The sequence below is a fragment of the Anser brachyrhynchus genome (genome assembly GCF_964034855.1).
Source record: "Anser brachyrhynchus genome assembly, chromosome: 4".
NCBI lineage: Eukaryota > Metazoa > Chordata > Aves > Anseriformes > Anatidae > Anser > Anser brachyrhynchus.
In genome coordinates, this window is record NC_137698.1 from 10,613,583 (window position 1) to 10,639,347 (window position 25,765).

The 25,765-nt window shown below is 34.7% G+C and overlaps 1 protein-coding gene across 6 annotated transcripts in view; it reads right to left on the reverse strand.

The window, feature by feature from the left end:
* Positions 1 to 25,765, reverse strand: part of CCSER1 (coiled-coil serine rich protein 1) — a 735,108-nt gene that overhangs the window by 163 nt on the left and 709,180 nt on the right. For all 6 annotated transcript variants that reach the window (XM_080589527.1, XM_080589530.1, XM_080589529.1 and 3 more), the window contains one exon: positions 1 to 2,185. This exon is cut by the window's left edge and continues 163 nt beyond it. In XM_080589527.1, the coding sequence (XP_080445653.1) occupies positions 1,703 to 2,185 (483 nt within the window). In that variant the 3' untranslated portion in view covers positions 1 to 1,702. The remainder of the gene's footprint in view (positions 2,186 to 25,765) is intronic.

The following is a 25,765-nucleotide window of genomic DNA, read 5'->3' on the forward strand; positions in this document are numbered from 1 at the left end:
CTCTAACCAAATTAAAATCCTCAATAAATATAGTCCTGAAAGTTCAGACTGCTGAAATGGCTTTGCAGAGTAACTGCCAAGTTCATAACCTAATTGTTTCTTAATCTAACCAATCATTGTATTCATCTGAATATTAAGTAGTTAAGCAGATATTTTTAAAACTAGTTAAAATCTATGCCATTAATTCATTTTATATGCCCTATGGGATTTACCTTTAAAAGTTACAGCATTATTAGTGGTTACAGAAGCTTCATTTTTCATCATATGCTACTTCAGTTGTTACACTAGTTTGTTTCTTTGTGTGGGAATGTGCCATACTCTTGCCTTTCATTATTCCTCACCAGTTAAAGACAGAGGTGACTTTTATCTGATCTGCCTCTATCATACTTGAACGTGCCAGATTATTTAAAAGCAACTAACTATACATGCTAATATCATTCAAACAGATTACCTGCCAGAGCTTGCAAACTCAGTGTCAAGTTTAGTAAATGCCACATGTTTAGAACATCTGGTTTGAGATGCCTGTTTTCAATCGCTATGAAAGGGGAAAACAGGAACTTCTGGTATTGAAAAGTCTTCAGGTTGTGTAGCATGATCAGATGAATTCACATTCCCTTGAGACCAGCATGCTGCATGTCAGGTAGCATTAGATTCATCTCACTTGCATGTAATATATCAAGATGAGCAAACCTGCTGAGTTGGTATAAACTAGGTCATTAAGTGCAGATATGGTCTACAAATATCACAATTTACACAGGTAATTTGGACTGGGCAATAAGACGATTTCTCTTAATTTAGTCTTTCACCTTTTTTTTGATTGTTTTTGTTTTTGTTTTGTTTTTTGTTTTTGTTTTGGCAAGTGAAATGAAATTATATGATGCATTTTATATACATAGACTGTCAAATTGTGTCATGAGTGATAGTGTCTGCAGAGCACAATCATCACCACAATGTGACATGTCTCCATAGAACAAAATCAGTAGAACAAATTTAGCCAGAAAAGGGCAGGGAGAAGGAAAGGAAGATCAAGAAATCAAGCTGCCATCCTCAGTATGTATTCCAATTATTCTGATTCAAATATCCAGTGAGCCTCTATGATCCTTTCTTTTAGAGGAAGAAAATCAGTTGCTTCTTCTACTTATGGCATGAGGCATTCGTAAAATACATACAGCAAGAAGTGGTAACACACCTCTACAAGTGAGTAAATTTTATTGTAGGTTTAAGAAGATGTTGGTCCTCAGAGACTTCTAACTGTTTCCCTAGTCCGTATGAATTTCAAGAGGATTTACTAATTATGTACCTATTCATTCCTTACATCTACTTTAACAGTAACATTATTAAACATACATAGTATTAAGATCACCTTCTAGAACTTCAGGTTGTGTTGGTGGCTTATAAAGACAAAAGAAAAAAATACTTAGCCAGTTTTGGACTATCAGTGCCAGGCAAATGGTCCCATTTATTCTACCAATAGTGACTTTTGCATGACAAATCAATCTAGTTATTTAACGATCTAATTCATCCGTATGCTACAGTCCTAGATGGGAAAGTATGAAACCTACAGACAATGTTAATTTTTACTTTTTTTTTTTTTTTTTTTTTTTTCAGGTAAAGGTAGCAGCAGATGAAAACTTAAGACTGAGCTGTAGGTGAGCTTATGTTTCCTTTCAGTTGACACCCCTTCCACGGCAAGAATACATTGTTACCCATCTTGTTGACCTAAAGTCTGCAGCTCTGCTGTGTGTAAATTGTGGTGGAGGAAAACATTTTTTCTGCTGTACATGTGTAAAGAGATGGGTCCCCTTGGAGGCTGTCCAAGTCTCCCTGTGAAAGTGGTATGTTGCCGAGGTACAGCAGTTTGGTCTTTTGGAGCTCCTGAGAAGAGTGGGTAGCTGTCTGTCTTGGATGCTGGCTTTGCTGTGCTTGGTGCCATGGTGGCCAAACCGTTCTGGGTGACCTCTGAAGTGACAGTTTCGTATGTGCCTCTAGTATGCTTGATGACTTCCACTATCTCCTTCTCTTTCAGGAGGTTGCTCAGACACAAATTAGACAGCTGACAGCTCTTGCTTTCATAGGTTGTTGCTCGGTTGCCTGAGTATCTAAAAGGGTCCTCTGTGGGAGTATGTACTGACTTTCTGTCCCTTGTGCTGAGATTTTGGTTCACCATTCTGTTTGGATATGTAACCTGTGGCAAAACAAGCAAACAAAAGCCAGAAGTTTTAGTAACAGAACATATTAGCAGGAAAACAGCAGACGGTATGTAAAACACTCCTCATTACATATGTACAGAGGATGGGGCTGGAGAATTAAAATGAAGGATGAATCTCAAATGCTGATAAAACTCCCAAAACATTGCTAGCATAAAATGGATGAATTGTTAATTTGCATTTAAAACAAACAACAACAACAACAAAAACACTGAGAAATACTTATTAGATGTAATGGTCTGGGGCATTTCCTTAAAAAAATAGTTTAAACCAGAAGAGATTTTTTTTTTTCCAGAACAATATAAAAGGATAAAAAAGTTCCATGAACTGCTAACAGATTTTCAAAAGCATTTCATATGATGAAACAAGAACTTTTATTGAATAGAGTTCAACACTTAATGCTCTCAAATTATTAGAAAATGTTAATAACGTGTTTTAAGAATATCTTCATGCCTCATTTAAGCCCAACTTTCCAAGTCCCTTGAATCTAGGTGTTTTACAGTGTACTTAGAGTTAAATATATGTCGAAATGCTCTGCCAGAGCAGAACAGTAATTTTATACCAGCTGCCTGAAAAAAAATTACAGTGTAAGGATTCCAGAGTGTTAGTAGATTTTGATTTGCTGTGTGAGCAGACAGGCATTTGCATTTGTGTAAATAAAGGTGCTTTATCATGTTCATGGTAAAGCAAATTACTATAGACTTCTGGTGTGCATATAGTGTGACGCTTCATTTTGACGTGCAGAACACCTGGCCTGAGAGGTTATGATTGGCCTGTGAGACCACATTTAATCCTTCTCTCCACACATTTAGCATACATATATTTGCATTGTCTAAACTAAAGTGTTGAGGGGAAAATGTTAGTACAGTCAAAGGAAGATTCTGCCTGTTCTATGACAGGCTGTAATAGGCAAATTCACCGGGAGATATGTTTCTGGCTGAGGAATTCCACTAGCCAAGTAATGAATGTTCAGAACTCTAGTGCCTAGAACTTGAGCTTTGAGTCTATATGACTTCATAAGAAAGCTTCATAAGAGATCTTTATAAATTGTTGCAAAGCATATATGACACCTTTTTGCAAAATGAAGATTAAATATTTGGAAGTTGTGATAGTTTCAAAAATTGTTCATGTAACCTACTTAAAATCTGTCTTATCTCTGCAATTATGTGAGGAAATAGTACTTTATTTTCTATGTTATTTTGGAATATGTGTTTTCCCTTGTCTTATCCCTGCCACACTTTCTGTCGAAAGTACCAAGTTCTGCCATTCATTTGAAAAAAAAAGATAATATATATATATATATGTTATACCATACAGTTTTTCTGCAACAGAACCCTGAGAAGACATAGTCGCAGTTTCTAGACTTTTACATTGCTATATGCAATATATATATATATATATATATATATAAAGTAAAGCAGAGGGAATCAAAAATACTCCCAAATATTACAACACTATTTTGCTAAAAAACATTTCAGGATGTTTCCATGATTCCATAGGGAACATATGTATTGTTTCGGGACAATCTGTATCACTTTGCATGCATTTCTTTTTTAAGCAATGCAGAAGAATGATAGTTAATAGTCATGGCTTACAACTCTTCTTTTTCTATGTGTGTGTAGTCAGGTTAATGGTCATGATTCTATGCAGATTCTTATGTAGGTTTGGATACAAGTATTGCAGTACATTTTAGACATCAGAGATGGTAGTTCTAGGAAAAAAAAAATGACTGGTGTAACATTTTTCTCACTTAATTCAGTGCTGATTGTGCCCAGACTCATAAACGGGCGTAGAACACCTTTAAAAAGTATTGCTTAAGTTTTCATGCCTGCAGCCCATAGATGTTGAGAAGAAATTCAGTTTCATTCCTAGGGAGACATTCCCAGGAGGACCTATCTGTAAATTTAATCCCTTATTTATTTATTAATAAAAAATAAATAAAATCTTCCTACTGGGATAAGGGATTCAAATTCAATACCCTGCCAAAAATACCTGTACTTCTGGTAAGAGAATGTTTCTGGAGTTACCATGTGTCACCCTATACCTTTTGACAACCTAAAAATTGATGTTTAATTCCACAACAGCCATAAATATCCTAAGATTACCAATATGTCTGTCTGCACTTAAAAATACTAAATGTATTTCATGAAAATAAAAGAAAGTATTTCAAGCTTTCTTTTTTTTTTTTTTCTCATTTCAAGCATTTCATTCATTTTTCTTCAATAATAAATAAAAAACAAGCAAATGAACAAATAAACAAAACCTTTAGAAGCTGCTGCTGGAAATGAAATTATTTAAATTGTTCCCTGAGGGAAGGAATCTGCTATGATATAAGAATAATCAAAGTTATAGAAAACATGAAATATTCCATTGTACTATACCATAGTACCATAGGACTGGGAGGAACTTCATGAGGGGACATCTAGTCTGCTCTACACTTCTGGTCAGGATCAGCTTATCCCCATGTTGTTCCTGATAGAATTGCTGTTTCATCTTTAAATAACTCTTTATGTCTTTGAAGAATGCTGTCAAGCTACCCCTTACTCTTTGCTCTAGAATTTAAAATATCACATTGATTTTTTTTTTTTCCTTGTCTTTTAGATCTGAGTCATTTTCACTTGCCTTTTCTATAGTAATTCTTTTCAGTAATTCCATGGTTTTTTGTTTGTTTGTTTGTTTGTTTGTTTTCTTGAAGTACATGGCCCAAGAGTATAGTACTTAAGGTAATTCCCTGGTCATCTGGCTGTCCACAATAGTTCCAAAACTTTTGTCTATAAAACCATTACAAAGTTCTTCAACTGATTATTGTCACATAGCATATTTCCTCATTTGTCTTTGCTGAATTTTATCATTTTCCCTCTAATCTTTAATACATCAAGTTTGATCTGACTTCCAATTTTATCCATTAACATGTTTTACTTCCCACTCAACTTCATGTCATCTGTAAATTTAATAAAATTTTTCTCTAGTCCATAATCCAGATAGTAAATGAATATTATAGGACACTATAAAACCCTACTCAGTATAGCCTTCTGTTTTTGCATTGGGCCATTGGTAAGTAATATCCAAGGGTGGTTTTGCTGTTTGTTCTACATTTGTTTCATTTAGTCTGCAAGGTATGTTTATAAAACAGTGTCAAAAGCCTTAAAAAAGACTAAAAGCATGAAATCTGACATCTACAGCTTTTATTCTAGGCAGAAGGCCTGTTACTGTTCTGTTGAATGAAATTAGATTGGTTTGGCAATTGATTTGATTTGTAATCCATATAATACATGTTGGCTCTTGTTCATGTCGTTTTCTTCTCTGTGCTTAAAATTATTTATTTGTTTCATTATTTGCCCTTTTTTTTTTTTTTTTTTGAGAATTGAAGTTAAACTGATGGAAAACATTACAGTATATTTAAGATGAATCGTAACCTTGCCCAAACACTGACAAAAATAGACACTAATACTGCATTGATCTGCTTTAATAAAAATGCCTCAACTTTTCATGGTGGTGTATACTGCTCAGTGAAATGCCTAGGATTAAGTGCTTCCCTTTCTCACAGCTTCTATTGAAGTGCCCATGAAAGCATAACTTATCTGTTTAATCAGCAACTATCCTTGTCTTCATTCAGTGAGATTACTCAGTCAAAACCAACACAACCTGTGAATAATCAGAGTTTAAGCATTTTACTGCAGATGGTTGCAGCCATGGATACTGAGGCCACTTCTAGTGATAAACAAGAAAATTGCTGGAGGTCTTGGATATGAGATGTCTTGTAGTCTTAAGAATGGCTTAGCAGTTATTTTTGTCTCTTGATGAAGAAGAAGTAGAAGAAGAAGAAGAAGTGGAAGAAGAAGGAGGAGGAAGAGGAGAAGGAGAAGGATAAGAAGCAGAAGAAGCAGTGTAGGGAAAAGATTGTTATGAGTTATATATATCATATATATCATCAAGGTATGTTCTAAAATTAATACAGAACAACCAACTGGTTTTGAAAATAAGTGCAGGAATATGTTCAAAGAAAGGCATATTGTTGAACCTGGGTACCAGTAAAAGGTACAAGACATGATTACAGTGTTTTGATCTAAATTACAGCATTAATCTAGATGAAATGCTCTATTGTGAATATCTGACACTGTGGTGTCTCTTTCCTCTTCCTTATCAGGGTTATATTTAACATATTTTAATTTTAGAAAACACATTCTGGGTTTGTAAGTCTCCAAAATTTTGGCTTCAAGATGTTGGCTAATGGAGAGGTCACAGTGTGCGTGTATGTAACAATAAATGTGTAATAATTTGTACGTGGTTGGGGAAGGTCTTTCTCAGCTTTGTGAAGATGGAACTTGATGAAATTCCTCTTCTATTAAACAATTAAACAAAAAATGTGGTGACAAATTGAGAGCTAATTTACCTAAATTTTAAAACATCAATTGAAATTTACAATAAATCAACAGAATTCTGTGACATTGGTTTGACTCTGCCTCCAGCAATAGGACAGAGGTCGTTAACAAGGTAAGACAGATTCATTCTATCAGATCTATAGCTACCCACAGAATGAAGAGAGATTTTAATAGAAACATTGACAAAAAACATTGGCACTGTTATTGATGACACTGAAGAACAGTTTCTGATCAGGAAAAGAGAGAACATTAGTCTGCTGTTAGACAAAAATCAACAAAAAAATCCTTCCTTCTCCCCCGGGAATGACATTATTCTAACTCAAAAATATGACAGTAAAAAGAATGCAATGACATCCAATGATGCTTTGAAATTCTTGCAAGTTTTCCTTTACTATCATTCAAACATTTAAAAAAAAAATTAAAACTATGTATATAGTGGAAAATAATAGCCTATTAATTTTCTGATTTCAGATTGATAGCTTGTAAGAATCTAATCCAACTGAGTTTTCTTGCTGGTCTATTTTACAGTTATTCAGAATCCTCATAATCTAGTCAGAATAAGAAAAAATATCCCAGAAATAAATAAATTAAAAAAAAAAGTGAAAACCAGACATGCAACACCAACAATAAAAACACTTTAGAAAAAAAAATGAACTTTCATTTTTAACCTATTTCTTCTGTAAAAGTGTTAGGCAAAATTCTCTGCTTCAGACTTGGAGGTACAACTGCATTCCGTGAGCATTAGACATGAGTGAGCAAAGCCACAATCCCAGCACATCTGTTTGCCAGTTTGAAGGCTGAGTTCTTGTCCAAAGCCGAAGGTGGCTTCATGCCAAGCATGCTCCAGTCTAGTTTATAGCAGCTGCAAGGCTGCTGTATGCTGCTGCTTGGCAACACACCAAGAAGCTGATCTGCCAGCTGGTGACTGCTGAGGCCGAAATAAATAAATAAATAAATAAATAAATAAATAAATAAAAATCCATTCATCTCTACCTTTTTTTCAGTAGCTCAGCTAGAACCACCAACTTCTCTGCTCCAGAAATCCCCAAAGGCCACCCTAAGGTCTGCCTAATGGTGGACCCAGGAAATAGGCTACAATTAGGATGGAGATGTGGCTCTTAAATTTATTTCAAAAGTAACACATACAGGGAATAAAGTAAAAGCCTCCCTTGATGCTTCAAATATGGCAAAATAAAACCGTATCTTAAACTAAGAGTTTTAAACATCTGAATTTCCTGATCAGATACATTAAAAAAAAAAAAAAAAAAAAGTGCATGCTCCCTTGCTTAAGGAGTCTATTTCTCAAAAATAAAACAAAACAAAATAAAATAAATGGATTTACAATACAATATAATTTTGATAGATCTGAATCATGATCAACCCTGCATTACAGTACATGAGTATGAGAAAGATCCAAGTATTCTAGGTTTGGTTATTTCACACTGGTGCTAAATCCATGGAGACTGAACCCTAAACTGTAAGTTAACGTTCTTAAGATGCTTGTTCAATAAATTGTTTTGAGGGTTGCTCTGTGTAATTGTCACTCTGGCAGCCTTTTCTTATATTAAAAAGAAGAAAACAAACACAAAACCAAAAACCTTCAGCAACCCACTTTAAAGTAATGAAAATTGACTACCCTCATAGAAAACTCCAGAATGGGACATGTTATTAAAAAAACACTGCAGCCATTCATCACTTTCCATTTCCAAACCCAATGAGTGAAATATGACAAGAGTTAATGACGAGACAACATTGCTGCAGGACATTTGAGAATGGATTTTGCTGCTGAATGTCTTATGATGAAGTACCGATATAAAATGACAGAAAAAGACGTGAATTACAAAAACACCCCCCAAAAAGTGAAGATTTTTAAGATGCCAATGCCCAGAGGCAACTGGGAGTCTTAAATGCCTATAATGTAATTCTTTCAAGTAGAGCAACTTCGTTAAATACACCATTCTGACAGCAGGCAGAGAGTAAAAACACACAGATTTTACCACCCTAAAGGATTTTTGCTTTCAGAGGTGTTAAAGGAAGTGTACTCTAGGGAGAGTAATTATTCTGACAGGAGCCTACAGACTTTCTGGACTCTCTCAAGATTTCTACCACTTCCTCCTTTTGTGTTTGTGAGTACACAAGGAATGCAAAATGTAATATTAACTGCATAGCCCAGCAGAGCTCACTTGTCCCTTGTCAGGTCTCAGCTGAAGTGACTTCAGCACCTTTTGCAGGACTGTCTCCCTTCTCAGCTTAGCCCCAAATTCATAAAATAGAAAGCAACATAAAGAAGACAAAAACAACAACCAAAAAAAAGATGCTATACTTCTCCAAAGTATGGAAAAGATGAAGCCCTGAATCATGTGTTTGAATTGATATCCCTTCAGATGCCTTTTGTAGTTCTGACAGTTTAAGTAAGTGCAGACCCGATTTACCAAAACACAGTTTAACTCAGTATTTTGGTATGCCATATCTGTCACTATGTCAGCTCTTTAATTTCTCCACCTCCTCACTATTGTGCTCACAGCTTCCAGCCTAGAGATGATCCAATATGAAATGTGATTTTGTTGCAGTAGGTAGTTGTTCTTCATTCAAGTCTCTCAAAAAGCACTTTTTCTTACCGATTTCAGCAGCACCTAGACCATAACTGCAGCTTTTAAACACAGATCTGCACCTATTGATCAACTGATGCTGCCTTCTGGCAACATGTGATACATGAAAGAAGCAAAGCCCGGTGTGTCAAAATAAGGAATGGACTTGTACCAACAGGTCACGAGCAAGAACCAGCTCCTGATCAATTTGCAGGTTCTGCTGCCATCAGTTACAGAATGAATGCAGTCAACATAAATCAGAAGCATTTCTCTTTCTCCCTTTCAGCCTTCTGAAATCTTTATTTACTTACTGAAGGCAACAATTAAGATGCAGGCTAAAATGCATGTCTCTTTCCTGTAATGCCCTTTTAATCAACAGTCCAGTTGAATACAAGTGACCTGGAGTGTTCAGCTACAGTCCTGAAAAGATTTTCTGATAGCAACAACGGTGTGGTAAGTAGCACACAGAGGGCTGAATTAAGATGCTCATCTTTTTAATGCATGGAAATATCCTTGAAATTTTCCATTTTTATAACTAATAAAACACAGTTAAGTCAACAAGGTGTAAAATGATGTAATTGTTTTATAAAGTAGGAAGAAAACAGTAAAGGATTTCCAATTAATCTCCAGTAATTTGCAGTAAATCACTACTCTGCATTCTCAATACTGCATTTCTAGGTCTAACTGAAAGATTTTTCTCTTTACTAAAGCTAATAGAAATTTTTACGTATTACAGCTGTTTACCATACCTTTCAAATTAAACATTTGGAACTTTGGAGCCATTCACCATTGTTAGTCATTCTTCCACAAAGATACAAAATTCATTTAGATTCAGAGTACCCCTTGTCACAACCTATGGCTTAAAATTCAGATAACTATAAAAATGCAAATGAAAAACTACTAAATAGTAAAGGTGTTCCAACAATATGACTACAGAACAGTAGGACATACTATGTAAGATAACAAGTCTTATTTTGCAGAGTCCTTATCTAAGACCTCCTCAAGATCAGGAAGACAGTCCAGAGAAGGCAATTTTAACCAGACAGACTTTGTTTATTTTGGACCTTGGGACAAATTGTGATGAAGTGTAAGAAAGATGCAATGGACACTTACTCCTGGTTTAAAAATATGTTAAATGCCTAATTGTAGAAACATCCCGTGTTTAGCAAAGACAACTTCCCCGACCAACTCCCCCACTTCCAGCAACTCTTATATAACTGCTCTCTCTTTTGAGTTCACCCAAGAGTTTGTCTTTGACACTTTGTTTTTTGTTTTCTAAATTATCTCCTTACTGATCTCCTTACTGATCTCCTGCCCCTTTATTACTGATCTCCAACCCCTTCAGCTTAAATGGAAATTCAAGGTGACAGAATAGGCCCTGTGCTCACCCAGCACTTTGGGTCTTATTATCTTTGTCCAGATCAAGAAATAAGGGCCACTTGTGCCATGCTTTTAGCTACAGTGGTATAGAAAGTCATAGGTTCTACCCTTGAGATCCTTTTGCATAACTGCAACCTAAGTGAACAGACAGCAAATGGAGACGTGAATCCATGGGAACACCAGGGGCATTTTAAGAGACCATATTTCATCCAGTATGAACAGCGAAGCATGACACAAAGGTCCTGAGGAAACACTAAGAGAGCTTGCTCTGGAATTACAAGCAGGAAACCTGCACAAGTGCTAATTAGCCCTTCTGAAAGATAGTGCTACTTAGCTGACATTTCTTGCTGTGCTAACACATTGTTCTGGCTTTGCAAGTGGAACTAATATTTCTGCACAGTATTTGATGTTCCATGTAGACATAATATGTTGTTCCAAGATCTCCACCTTGTGCCTTATACATCTTTTATGACCAGCTGCCTGAAACTGTGAAGTCCATTTCTAACCTCAAGTCCAGCATATGGTTACTAAAACCTGATTATCATATCTGTAGATCACCTGAATTAAAACTGACTTGTCAGTGGCAATGTTTATATACTTTTTTTTATACATTTAGTTTTTACTATAAATACAAGTTAATATTTTTATAGTTATTTATTTTGCTACTCTAACATCACCTTCGTATGGTTCCAGAAATTCCATTTGTAAAATGAAGCTCACACGACTATTTATTCAGTGAAATAAGATACCAGAATACAGTTGTCTTATAAGTAATAGACTCAAAAAGCTTTAAAGATACTATGTGCAATTGCATATATATTATATAGCTATGTACCTGTAACATACCTTTAGGAAAGGAAAGAATAAATAAAATGTTCACATTGCTTATAAATACTCAGTTAAAAAGTGGAGGTATTTATTATACTTATAGAATGAGAATCCTAAACACTTCGGCATATGAGGCTTTTGCTTTGTCAGCTGGACTCAAATCTTTATCGTGCTTCTGTATATTTTTGTTGTCCTACCTTCTATGAACAAAATAATCATATATACTTATCAGACTTTCTTGTCCCACTTTCAATGGATGAATGTCACAAATCAGATGTCTGCTGAAAGTCTGCCTTCTGAAAAAGGCATTGTTTGCTCTTTCAAAAAAACAAATAAATAATCAACAAAAAGAGAGTAATTGTACTTAGCCAACACCAATTTACATTCTTGAACAGTAATAATAATAACAATAGTAATAATAATAATAATCTTCCATTAAACTGAATTTCATATATTAGCAACCTTACTTTTGACAGAAATAAGGACTCATAAGAACAACAAGGGAAATGCATACATTGTCAAATGGTGTTCAGCTACTGCCACATTATCCAGTGACAGTATCCCTCAGCTCAATATACAGTCTGCAAAGGAGAAATCAAAGGACTAAAAAAAGGGCAGATCATATCCTGATTACAAGAAAAGAAAATCTAATTATCGTTTAATTGATTTGACTCTTTATTTTTATGACAAGATTACTGAGAGACAGACATCCCTGAAGAGAAAGAGAAAATAGGCTTTACATATATATGTGAGGGCACCTGTTCTAGGAATGAAAGACCACAGAGTAGACAGATTTCTTTTACCGCTAAAGTAAATTTCCACAGTTATTTTTTGTGGTTATACAAAAACATCATAACATAACTGCAATGAATCCCTACACTTAACTAGTGAAGTTCAGTGTATTCAACATCGTACAGAAATTGTTTAAACTCCTATGACAGGAGTCATTTCTAATCCAGAATGATACTGATGCTCTGCCTGTGGGATTAAATCAAAACAAACAAATAAACAAACAAACAAAAAACAACCAGCAACCCAACTTTATGAATATTCCACTATAGGATGATACTCAGTAAATCAGTTTTCACTGGGAACATAAAAATATGTCAACTACAAATTTGAGTAAATATACTGAGTGAATCATTCCATGTCTAATACTTTTATGTATTGACAATCTCAGAAATAGGGAGAGAACAAATAAGATTCTCTTAGAACAGAGGCAAAATAAGAGAATAATTCAACACCAGTAATTCAAAATCAGAGACCACAGCTGCTGTTATTATTATTATTATTGTTATTATTATTATTATTATTAATTTTCTGTTAAAGCAACTGACTCAAGAATGTGTTGGCTTTGTCAGTATGGAATTGGTGTATATACACTCTGTTCTCTGATCTCCACCTGTCATTATCAAACATATTTACAGTAAGAAAGTCTTGTCAGATAAAGGAAGGGTACACACAGCCAAGATGTATAAATAGTTGTAGGAGAGATGTGACCTCCATAAGGAAGTCATATAACTGGTTTACCAGAAAAAGATATTACTCTAACAAAGAGTTAGTGTTTGTAGTTGAATGACATAATTTTTGTCACATTCTAAAAAATTACTGAAACCCATCTCTTATCATTTCAAAATTGTTTAAAGTTGGTGGTGATAGAAAATTTCCTTTAATGCATAATTTCAGACTAATCACATAGAAAAGATATTCCACCAGATAAGTATATAAAATAACCCCATTAGTTCAGCTCTTTTAAAAACAGCTAGTATAGCATGGCGTTCATTACAGCATGTACTGCTTACTCTTTGGGAAAGTAGACTCTAACAAGGTAAAACTACTTCATACATCCCATGTATTTCAAGGCCAGCAAAAAACATTACAATCATCTTGTGTGATCTTCTGTGCAGTAGGAGCTATATATTTCTCTTGTTGAAATCAAGGAATCCCAAAAAGATGTTAGAATTAAAGTATAACTTAAAAGATGTAAAGTAATTGAGGGTGTATTTTAATTCTTCATCATCCAATAAAATCTTTTTTAAGCACTGCATTCCAGGTCCTCACTGGATATGTTTATATATTCTGTTATCAAATCAAAAATTTGTATTTGAATAAAAGAAAACAAAAAAATTATGCTAAAAAAAAATGTTGTTAAAATGTAAAGGTGTCTGTAGGGCACTGGTGCCTAAGACATTTAGGAACTGGCAAATTTTGAAGAAAGTTCTGGTGGGGTTTGGAATTAGCCTGCTTGGAGAAAGTTTGGTCAAGTAAGTAATATGTACCATGTGAAGGTCCTATTCTCTGTTGTAAACAATTATACACGATGCATGACCACGAGAAACTACATGACTACAAGGATGACTACAAGATCTGAAATGACAATGAACCCAACACATCACAGAAATGTTGCAGTACAAAAAAAACAAAAACAACAACAACAACAACAATAAAACCCACAAAAAAAAAACTTGTTATTTGGAAAATAAGCTTTTCCTTTGCATCTTACTTCCCAGGAAATTTACAAGTTGTCAATGCAGATATTTCAAAATATTCAGCATATCAGCTCCTTATTTTCTCCATCAAAGTCATATTAAACAAAAATAGCAAATTAAAAGAGCAAAGGGAAAAAAAATATATATATATATAAATAAGCACTGAAATTTCTTATTTTGCCTTTCCTTCTAGGAGAACTGGAAAAAAGAAAAAAGAAAAAAAAAGACAAAAACACTGAATTACCTTTATCTATTTCTGCTTCTTTATTACCTATCATACGGAAGTTTAGCAAGATTGTATTTCATATTATACCTCCAACTTTCTGTGATAATGCACATAGGGAAGCATTTACCTACTTCCTGTTATAACATAGCTTTTCCCCATAAATGTAGAAGTTTACATTTCATTTCCTTTATTGCCCATACCATGGGTCTTTCACTTTAAAAAAGTAATAAAGGATGATTTTCTAACTTGTGTTTATATGTTTTTCAGCTGTAAATTCATGTCATGTTGCTGACTTATCAGTTGCTGCATAATAGCTGCTAAAGTGGTTGAGTTTTAGGCTTTTTGTCACTTAGACATCAGCTCATCTGTTAACCACACTGTTTGCTATCCTATTTCATTAAGCACAATTTTAATGGAATCCCTAATGTTTGAAATATTTAAGTGAAATCACTATCCCATTGAATCCACTAGCAAAACTTCCACAGACCAGGAATGAACATACACATGTGCCTGAAAGCTATTTACTTCTGTATACGTTAGTGTTTATTTATTTATTTATTTATTTATTTATTGTCTGACCACCTCATTCTTTTGTGATGACAACCTTTTATCCTTTCCTCCCTCAAAGTTAAGGGAGGATTACTCCCTTAAAAATTACTTTAAATAACTCATAGCCAATTTAATATGTTTAAATGTATTCAGTAAAACACTGTTTTGCAAAAAGAAGTCTTAAATACATTTTAAGAAAAAATAATGAAATATTTATCCTGATTAGCAGTCTTTAAAGATAAAAATCTGTTTGGCTGGAACTGGATGTCGAAGAGACATTTTTGAAATACAAGGCATTTTGCTAGTGTGGCATTCAAATGAGAGGCAAGTAAGAAGCAAAAGGCTTAATGGGATGGGGTTTAGGAAGTTACATACAGATAAAGACTACAGCTTACTTTCTACTTTCTCTTTTTACCTACACCCCACAGCCAGGGCTGCAGCTCTGGTCTGTTGACCCACTGCATTGGTCCTAAATGGGAGCCAAATATGGCAAGGAAAACAAATTTCTCCTCATGTTGAGGTCTTCAACCACCCCAAGACTTAGTACTGGCTTGCTGCCATGCTGTTCCAGCAACAGGTAGATCTCCGGTCAGTCTTGAGAAGAGATCTCCATCCTGACTTTCTGTTTTAAGTTTAAATCCCCAGTAAACTCCTCCATTCCGTAACACTGAGTGATATAAATTTTCTCAGTGTTTTCCACTATTAGCCAAACCAGCACTGTTTTAAAAATATATTTAATCTATAAAAAAAATCACTAAGATTACTCCAGAGGTAAAGAACCTGCTACTGGTTGAGAGTCTCCAACACTTCCATTGGCTAAAAATTTAGCAAATATAGCAAAAAAGGCACCATGCTTAAAACTCATGAGAGCTGGAGGACAGCAAAACATTGATAATGAAGCTGTCTTGGACCATTCACTGAAAGATAAAAGATGACCAGTGTTTGAAATTCATGAAGGAGGACAATGTGCACACATGAACACCCACACCCTGATTGTGGATAAAAGATAACTTCACTGACATCCTCCAAATCATAAAAGCTTGAAAAGCACACACAGGCAACTTCTCTAACTATCCCAAGTGCACGTTCAAAGTGAGCTATGTAGGTTGTGCTTACAGTGCATCCTAGGTGGTCATTATTTGGGAGAGGATATCTTACAAGTTGCTCCTATAACCTCTGAATTCTTGCCTCTCAGCTGCTAGCAAACCTCTTCCATCACTTTCATAAACCTTGCAGGAAACAGTGAATGCTATCATAACTCAGATCTGCTCTGCTGCCTCTGGGCATCCAGCTACTGCATGCCATCTACCTTTCCAGTCTCTCAAACACAGTCTCTGTTATGGTCTGGAAGTTACTTAAATGCCAGTTTGGCAGTTTCTTTCTCTGGTCCCAAAGTAAAGGGCTTTCTTATCTGTGAAAACAGATTAAGGAGGGTGTCCTGGAGTAAAAAAAGGGTACTGATGCCATTCATGCCTATGCTGCTAGATGTGCTGAAAAGGCACTCTTTACTCATTAGGAAAATCAACCAGAAATTTTGAAAACTCCAGTTCACAAACATTTCCAGACCAATCAAGACTAAAAATAATCTATTGAGTTCTTCTTGGGCATTAGAGCACAACTGAGCATATTCATCCTAACATATAGCTAATTTACTGCTGCCAGGATAGTCCTGAAATTACATTTCCCTGCAACTGGCTGAACAATTACATGCACAGCCACTGCTAACCTCTGGAAAACGCAAACAGTAGGACACATGCCAACTGCTACCTGCCACGTGAAATAACCAGGACAAAGCCACCCCATCAAAGCAGTTCACCTTCCAGGCCAAACAGGTTAACAACTGAGTTGTGGCTTTTCAGGCAGAAATAGTTACACACCTCTCAGCAGACAAATTCCCATGCTGATACACTGCCTCTGTGGCAGTGGGTAAGTACACCAAATGCAGGAGCTCTATCACCAGACGTGATTGCTCCAAACCTGCAACACAGCCCACTTTTTTCAACCACTCAGCAGTTGTTTCTTAGTGCACAGTATGTTGCTGCTTTGAGAAAATTCACACTCAAACAGCAACTCTCTTTCATCTTTCTCCTCCATGTCCTTCTCTTTTTGCACTTACTCTTTTTCTTCGAGGTGCATCTACAAGGAAGAGGAGAATATAACAGCTGCTGCTATTCCAAAAATTGATTTGTTGAACAATCACAGTAATGATAAGTCAAAAAATGCCAACAGGAACTGCTGAATATGCCTGACTGCCAAGCTGCAGTGCAGAGAACTGCTGCTTCCCTGAGCTCTGAAGAATTTGAACAGTGGTGCCAGAAGAGGAGATTACTGAAGAAGGAGGATCTTAACTTTTCAGACTGATGTCAATTAGAAGCATGTGTTAGAAAATAAATAGGATGTGGCTGCTATATGGAAAGTAAAGCACTCTCCTTTTAGTATCTGAAGATGAGTTTTGAAAGTGAAGTTGAATACAAAGCTTTGAAAGGGAAGAAAAATATGCCTATGCAAAAATCAAAATGCTTTTAAGTAGCCAAAATGTATGTTCTCCTGAATTTACAGAAATTATTTAATTGAAAAAATAGTCCACATTCAACACCTTTAATTTCAGCATGGAGCACCATTGCTTTGAAATCTTAATAGTGGATTTAACAAAATTTATGCTATAAGTTCAACAAATACATTTACTGGAATCTGTAAACTCGATGTCTCATTTTGAATTCTCATTAATATTAAATGTCCTCCTGAAAGCTTTGATAAGGGCATCTAATATTTTCTTATTTATTTTACCTTGAAACAATCACTAAGCTTTATCTGAATAGGATTTAAATCTCACAATATCTTCTTAAAATAATTCTACTTTAGATAGATAGATAAAATATTTCTAATCTCTTCCACAAAGCATTTGATATTAAATCCTTTTTAAATAATTTACCAAAAATAAATCTCACAAATGCAAAATAGCATGTATAGATATTAACATAGATATAATAGATATAATTAGATATATAGATATAGGTATAGATATAATTAGGGTATTATAATATTAGATATAATACTATAATTAGTATTAGATATAATATGATATAATATAATATAATAGTATTAGATATAATACTATAATTAGTATTAGATATAATAGGTATATGTATATATATATATATAATTCCACATCCACAAGAAGTGTTAGGACATGTCAGATCAGACTAAATTCATGTGTATGTACATATCTGAATTTGCATATATGACCTCATGAAAATATAGATGTTCCAGTCATGAAACCTATACCTTGCACAGGTAATATTCCCACGATGTCCCAGGAAATGTTGACATGATGTATGGGCTGAATTCGATCATTTTTTATTTATATAGCTTTTGTAGGGGTGAAGTAAAAAGCATACTAAATCTAAGTAGTCCAAAATGCCATAAACAATAGCTATTATACTTCACACCTTTCTCTTGGGAAAAGAAATACCTTGTAATTTGCTAAGCTCTTCTCATTTAATTCTTAGCGTTTATGGCTATTGCTAGCAGAAAGCAACAAGAACTTGACTTTTTAGCATGCAAAATGCTAGATCAGAAAAGGACATAAAAAAGAAAAATATGTGCAACTCTCCATTTGTACTGTGTCAGCAAAACCTTAAATTAGGTATTCTCAGTAGAATTTGCTAATTATAGGTGATTTCCAGTGCTCACAAATTGCCTGGGGAAGACAAGGAAATAAAGTTCAAGAATAAGATAATTTATAGGGGTGTGGTATTAAAGAAAAGTATGATGAAAAGTATAATATCTTGACAACATTTTAAATATGAATTATAGCAAATGCACAACATTCCAAAGCCTAGCTCAGAAATGCCCTGTGTTTAACAGCTGTGACTCTATTCAGGTTGCATTCTGCTGGTTAACTGTGATCATTATTGTTTCTGTCACAAATACGGGGGAGCAAGATGTCTACTTTGTAGATACCTCAAGCTCGTACTAAAAACTGACTTCCACACAGCATTATTCAAACTTCTTTCAAAACTTTTTTTTTGGCTAGACAATGGGAAATGAAAGTGAGGTATGCAAAACGGTTTGGTAGGCATCCATCTGCTCCTCTGCTTAAGTGACAGACTTGTCCCTGCATCTAACCATAGCCTTCACTCCTAGTGTAAAGTCACTGTCACCTCCAACCAGTTTGCCTGGCTTCAGTATTTGCTGCATTCCTCTCTGAGACTTGTTCCTAGTTCTGGTCCACCAAAGTCAAAGCATGGAAGCAGATGCAAATATTTGCTAAATTTTCACCTATGTGTGACTTCAGTAGGAGGTATCAGCTTTGCAATTTCACAAGTTCACCATCTATTAATTTTGCTTTTTTTTTTTTTTTTTTAATGGAATTTCATTGGTTTATTATGATAAAGCCATACACACACACATCTTAGGTCTTAATACGTCATAAAATGAAAGACTTCACCACAGTAAATTTTCTTGTCTTTAAAAAATAATTAAATAAAAAAAAGAGAGAGAGAAAGAGGGAGAGAGAAAGCAGTCAAAACCTAAAATATATAAACTAAACATAATGCTTTAAAATAAACATATTTGCATGAGGTTTGCATGAGTCACACATCATCTCAACATGCTGAATGGCCAATTGACTTCCAGTCTGAGATCGGATTTGTTCAAAAGTAGACATAAGACATTACTCTGTAAGGTGGGGGGCTGTTTATTTTTGTTTTTCTAAAATAAAAACAACTACCTGAAAACATGTAATGTTCTTATATTTTCCAGGTTTAAATAAGAAAATGTAAAGTCAAAATTTATGACTAAATTTAAGAGACAAAATTCTTCAGTGAAGGTAGCTATGAAAACCTATTGACCATCGGGGGATAAAAAAGATTCATATCCACATTATGGAAGTGTCAACTGCAAGGATGGTATCAGGAATAAAGGACTGAATGTCTCATATTTCAGCAGTTCAGCTTTGATCATTTTTATTATTTGATTTTTTTGCTCATTTTTTTCTCCACATGCAACCACTACTCCCCTTTATAAGATCACTTCACAAACATTAATACAATTATTCTTATGACAATCAAGGGAGAAAAGGAAGAATTATGAGCTTATAGGACATGATAGACAAAGGATTAGTGACTCCTTAATTTTATACAAGGATCTTTTGACTCCAGGATTTGCTCTGTTTTTCTGGATTCCAGTCCAGAAGAACACAGTTGTCTCACTTTTTCTCCCTGAAAAAGATACTCACTTTTACACAAAGCCAATAAAATGTTTATCAATTGTTATTGCAAAAAAAAAGATAATGAAAATATAAATGCTTTCATACTGCAATATCTGACTTCCACCTATTCTGGTTTGTCAGTTTGTTTGTTTGTTTGTTTGTTTGGGGGGGGGGGGGTATTTGCATTGCTTATAATGCAAAAAGTTGTATGAAGTGATACAATGACCCAGACAAAGACTTTTTCACAAATATATATATTTTTTTTCTTGACAGATTTCTGGGAGATCGTAAATCTAAACAAATGATTGCAGATGGTGATGTAAAACCATACAGAAGATAAATGGTAATTTAGCTATAGCTAAATTATATGCCTGGAAACAGAGCTTATCAAAAATTTAAGTCTTTTGTATACATTTATGCTAACTACTTACAAAGAACAGTTGCTCATTAGATCTATTTCTGTAATCAATCATATACTTACATTACTCTTACTGAAGGTTTGGGGCTTGAAGGAATAAACTTTAAAGTCTTCATTATTATCATCATTATTATTACTTATTTTTTATACTTCTTCCCCCTCTGATATCTTTTGGGTAATGCGATATATGAGAGCTGCCAACTCCCAGAAGTATCAAGTATCGAGTGAGAATTTATTATCCCTACCTTTATACATGGCACATTAGATTACTTAAAAATAAGAAATCATTTTTTCTCTCAATTACATATAGTAAAATGTACAAATTCAGATTTTAGATGCAGATATTTTAAGGAAGATCAGAAAGAACACACAGTAGGTTTTGAGTTTTTGAGTCAGATTGCAAAGCAGAAATCCTTGTTCACCTCCTACATTCTCCATTGTGATGGAAACTCAGATACTCTGCAGTGAGGAAATTACCACAATGGAGGAATTCTCCACATTTTTATTTCAAGTCTCTGAACTCTGCACATAAGGCAACAGAATGGTTTACTGAGGCTATTAAGAACACTTACATGCAGATATATGTATTCCATATATTAACCTTATATCCACTGCACATATTATGATCAAAACAATCTTACCAGCTTATATGAATGTTACATGTTTAAGCTATGCATTTTCTGATAACCTTCTTGTTTGAGAAATAAACTAAAGCTCTCTGAAATTTGGTTTACATTTCAATCAATGGTCTGAGCAGATTTGTTAAAAACTTCTTTAATCCTTCTCTTCTAATGATTGCTATAATCTCAAACTACCTCCTCTTTTATTCAGGAATGCCTTTCTGTCTGAAAACTTCTGAACTCTCTCCCCAGCACTGCTAACTATAACACACATTAACATTAAAAAACAAAAAAAAATCTAAATTAAATTTCCAGGTGCAGTTATATTAAGCTCTTAAGTCAATTCTTAGGCTCATGCTCTGCCCTTAAATAATACAAAACTCGGTAGTTTCTTACTAAAGAATTGGCAAATTGACCCACTCTCTACAGAGGGCTCTGTATTAGGCCCTTAGAAATTGGAAATTATTTCTGTATTTTTAAGTGTGTAGGGAGTCCCAGAGCACATTAGGTCCTGGCTGGAAAGAAGATTCCTAAAAACTATATTAATATGTTAGATATTTCAAAAGAGATGTTCATTTTTCTACTCTGATCCTGCAGTGATATCTCCTAAGTCAGATGGAGTGCATACCTAGAAATAATAACCAAAATATCAAGCTTCATCATTCTTGACAAAATATACCATTTTCATGCAGCAGGACAGCAAGCTGAATTTGAATGGAAATAATGTCCTCAGTAAAAAACATTACATTAAAGTAGCAAAACCTCAAAAGTTTCTTCTGATGATTGAGGTTTGAGTTTTGCCATATGAAAGCTCTAAATTAAAGTTTAGTACTAAGCATCAAGGAGTTTCTGGAGAAGTTATTAAGGATCTTCTGCAATTTCAGTAAGTTTGTGTAACCCAGCTGAACCTTTTTAAAAGGGAGATCATGGTATTTAGTCTTTTGAAAAATCACAGTAAATTGTAATGATGTAGTATTTAAATCCAATTCAGTTTGGAGACTAAGTCCTAGGGACTCTAACTAAACATTTATTTATTTTTTTAATGTTATTTCCTTTTGTTGTTCCTGGAGCTAATTAATTTGCAACAGAAAGGCATTTTAATTTTCTTAAATTTATTCACAAAGCTGCTTGTTCACATTTAACCTAATTCAATCCTTGCGGAAGAAAATGGAAAAACCTTCAATTGATTTTGCTGTGCTTTGGGTCAGGACCCAAGTGGGTTGCTGCAATTCTTTTGTCTTTGTTTCTTCCTTCTCTTTCAGCACAGACAAAAATGGAACAGGAAAAGATTGTGTGTAATGTAGAGCACAACAGTCTGTAAGATTCAATATAAATTTGAGATCACCATTTCAATGAAAATTGTTGCAGTTCTCTTAATTTACAGCTGACTGGTTTACAAACCAGTATTTCACTGACTGGTTTACAAGGTGTTGTTTTGTCGGCATATCATAATGTCTTTAAAATTAGATATCTCTAGAGGTTTCACGTCTTAAAACCCTTGTTCTTGTTACCAAGATAGAGATATCTAACTACTTCAGAGGTTGGAAAAGCTAGAAAGAACTGCCTGTCCTAAGTCTGCAACTGCTTGATGTATGAGTAGTGAAAAACTTAGCCACCAATTCCTTGTCATTCATTTTCCAGGGGAAGGGGAATTGTTTAGAGCAGGAAGAATGGTGGAGAGATAATAATTATTAAGGCTGTTTTCAATTATATGAATTGAATTAAAATATATGCACGTAGAAGATTTAAGTGGTGAGTAAGGTATTATGATTTCTGAAAAACACACACACACACACAAACCTTCAAAGAATACATTTAACTTTGTCTTTACATTAAGTTTTAAATTTCTCAAATTTCATAAATATTCTAAGGCCAGAAATAAATGTTGCTTTCTGCTATGAATCTCCTTTTCAAATTACACAGAGCTCTGGACCATAGTCTGAAGACATTAAATTAGCTGGATAACACTGATGGAGAATTCCCAGTGGGTAATGGTTATCCTAACACTCCTATTTCATTCTTTCCATCAATTTTTAGGCACAGAGTCTTTGTTTGTATTGCATATGCTTTTTAATTATGACTATGATTTGGCTGAAACTTGAGGGTGATTTCATGAGAGAACTCTGCCAGTGTCTGCTTTTGCAGAAGGCTGGCAAATGTCAGAACTGCTCCAGGAAGAGGCCACGTGTTGTAGGACCTGAATAGGCTGGAACTTCATGGCACTCACACACAATGCAGAACTGAGATCAGCCTACCTGTTGCTGACACCAGATTGCTGTGGTCTCAACGAGAAATTTGGCTCTTTGAAATTGCTCAAATCGCAAAATGCTGGAAAATAGTACCGAAACTTTGGAAAAGAGGGAAAAATGTAGAGGGACAACTGAAATGTGGTAGCAGTCCCATGACAAACAGAACCATATGATTAGTTATTTTTTAAAGTATACTAAAAGTATCATCAAACTGTTTTATGAAATACCAATTTAGTTAGCATTATACAGCATTACAGATAACTTTTAAAGTTTCATTTATAATAAAGCTATAGAATATTTTCAGCCCATTTCTTTCTCAGCAAGTGTACAAAGTGTCATGTTCTGTTGATAAGGATGCTGTACAGCAGCTTCATCAATGGTCCTTGAAAGAAAACAACATGGATTTTAATGACAGAGTTTATATAATTTTTTACTGTAATTTTTACTGAGAAAAACTACAAACCTATCATGTTGTGGGTGTCAGGATCAAATACAGATCAAAACTTTCTCAAAAACTGAGAGTTTTGAGCTCATATATCACTCATAGTATTCATTATGGAAAGCTGTATTCACATTTCCAGTTTGACATCACAGTTCAGATCAGTGAGAGGAAAGACTGAAACAGAGCCTCTGTATTTTCAAAGGAACGTGAAGATAGTTTACAACTTACAGTAACTTATTTTGCTATTTTCTTAATTTTGTTCAGTCAAGCAGTAATGAGACACATATTGTGATTCGTATAACAAATCAATATTCTGTAATGATCTTGTGCAGAAAACCTCTCAATAAGAAAAAGTCCCAGTTAGCTTATGTTGCTTAGTAAAATGGTCAATCTAAACAATGCACACTATTTTCGATTTGCAATCTTATAATAAAGCATTACTAACAAAGCACCAGTAAAGATTACATTACATTGCGTTCTGCAGTATAATTAGGAAACATTTGTCTTTGAATCAGCAATACCCAGTTTTTCTGCTCTCCGCTGGCTGATGAATTTTTTTCTACCTGAGAAGGCAACACTACTGTGAAGCCTAAAGGATGCCAAACTGGTGGCACCTCTGGGAAAACATAGTTAAGAAAGGGGAATAAAACATTGGTCAGGCAGAGGAGTGGGGGAAAAAGTATGAAACAAAGGAGAGAACATCATGGTCAGAGCAGGAGGTGCTCCAGGCACTGGAGCAGAGATTTCCCTGCAGCCCATGGAGAGACCACAGTGGAACAGATAACCAACCCACAGCAAACGTGGAGAGGATCCTACACCAGAGCAGGGGGATATTTTCTGAATTAAACATGGCCAGTCGGGAACGCACAATGGAGCAGGGAAAGAGTGTGAGATGGAAAGAGGGGCAGGGAGAAACCACTATGGAACCACTACAGATCATATTCCCCCCACCCCACCACCCTCATTTGCTGCTTGAGGCATAGTAGGGTGTGTAGAGGAGTCAGGAGTGAAGTAGTGGAGTTCAAACTGTGAAATGTGAGGGGAGAGGAAAGGTGTTGTCTCAATGATTGTCTTTTAATTTCTCACTACCCAAATCTATTTTAATTGGCGATGCATTAAATTAATTTTCCCCACGTCAAGTCTGTTTCGCCTGTGACTCGAACTGGTAAGCTATTTCCCTATCCTAATCTTGACCCAGAAGTTTTCTCATCCTATTTTCTCTGATGTCCCACTGAGAAGAAGTGAGTGAGCAGCTGTGTGGGCATTTGGATGTTAGGCAAGGTTAACTCTCCACAGCATCTTGAGGCAACAATATGAATTAAAAATATTTGCCTTTAATTGCTTTCCTAAGTTCCCATTAATGTAAGGCTGGTAGCTGACTACATCACCTAAATGAGCATACGATAAACTCTTCAGCCACAGAGGAAGTATCAAAGATTTTACTTAGTATTATTTTACTTAGTATTATAGAGAAATATGATGTATTTTGTACATCACAAACATGCAAAAGACAAAGTGTACCTATACAAATATACACCATATACTTCCATAATGGTAATTGTTAAAGGGAGAGAAATGTAATATAGAGAGAATGTGACATAAATGTCTAAATAGCTCAAATTCTAACCTACATTATGTGTGTATCACAAAATACACTAATGTCATCAGATTAATAATATGCAAACAATTCCTAAATTAAGAAAAAAAGCTATGATTAGAAATGTCAAAAGCTCCAAGAATTTTATAACTATAACATTGTATAGTACTTTCATATATTTTGTATCATAAATGACAATTTGCCTAAAATAGTAAGATGATTCATTCAAATGTTAAATCCAGGCCACCAAAAATTAAAACAAACTATATTCTTTGATACAAAATTCAATATCTTCCCTGAAGGAAAGGGAAAGAAAGAAAGAGGAAGTCACATAAAGGAAAATATATATTAAGTATTAATAATTCAACACAACTTTTTCTCATCCCTATGCCTCTTCATAAAGCCATAAGTGAATATGCTTTGCTATTTACACAATGCACAAAAATATTCTAAAAGCTGATCTTCTCTGATCATGTTGATCACTTGCAATGAATAATGAGATGGGGTTTTGGTATGTCTATAAATTCTATTTCTTTTACTTGAACTTAGTAAAAATGTTCAGAGAATGAACTGACTCA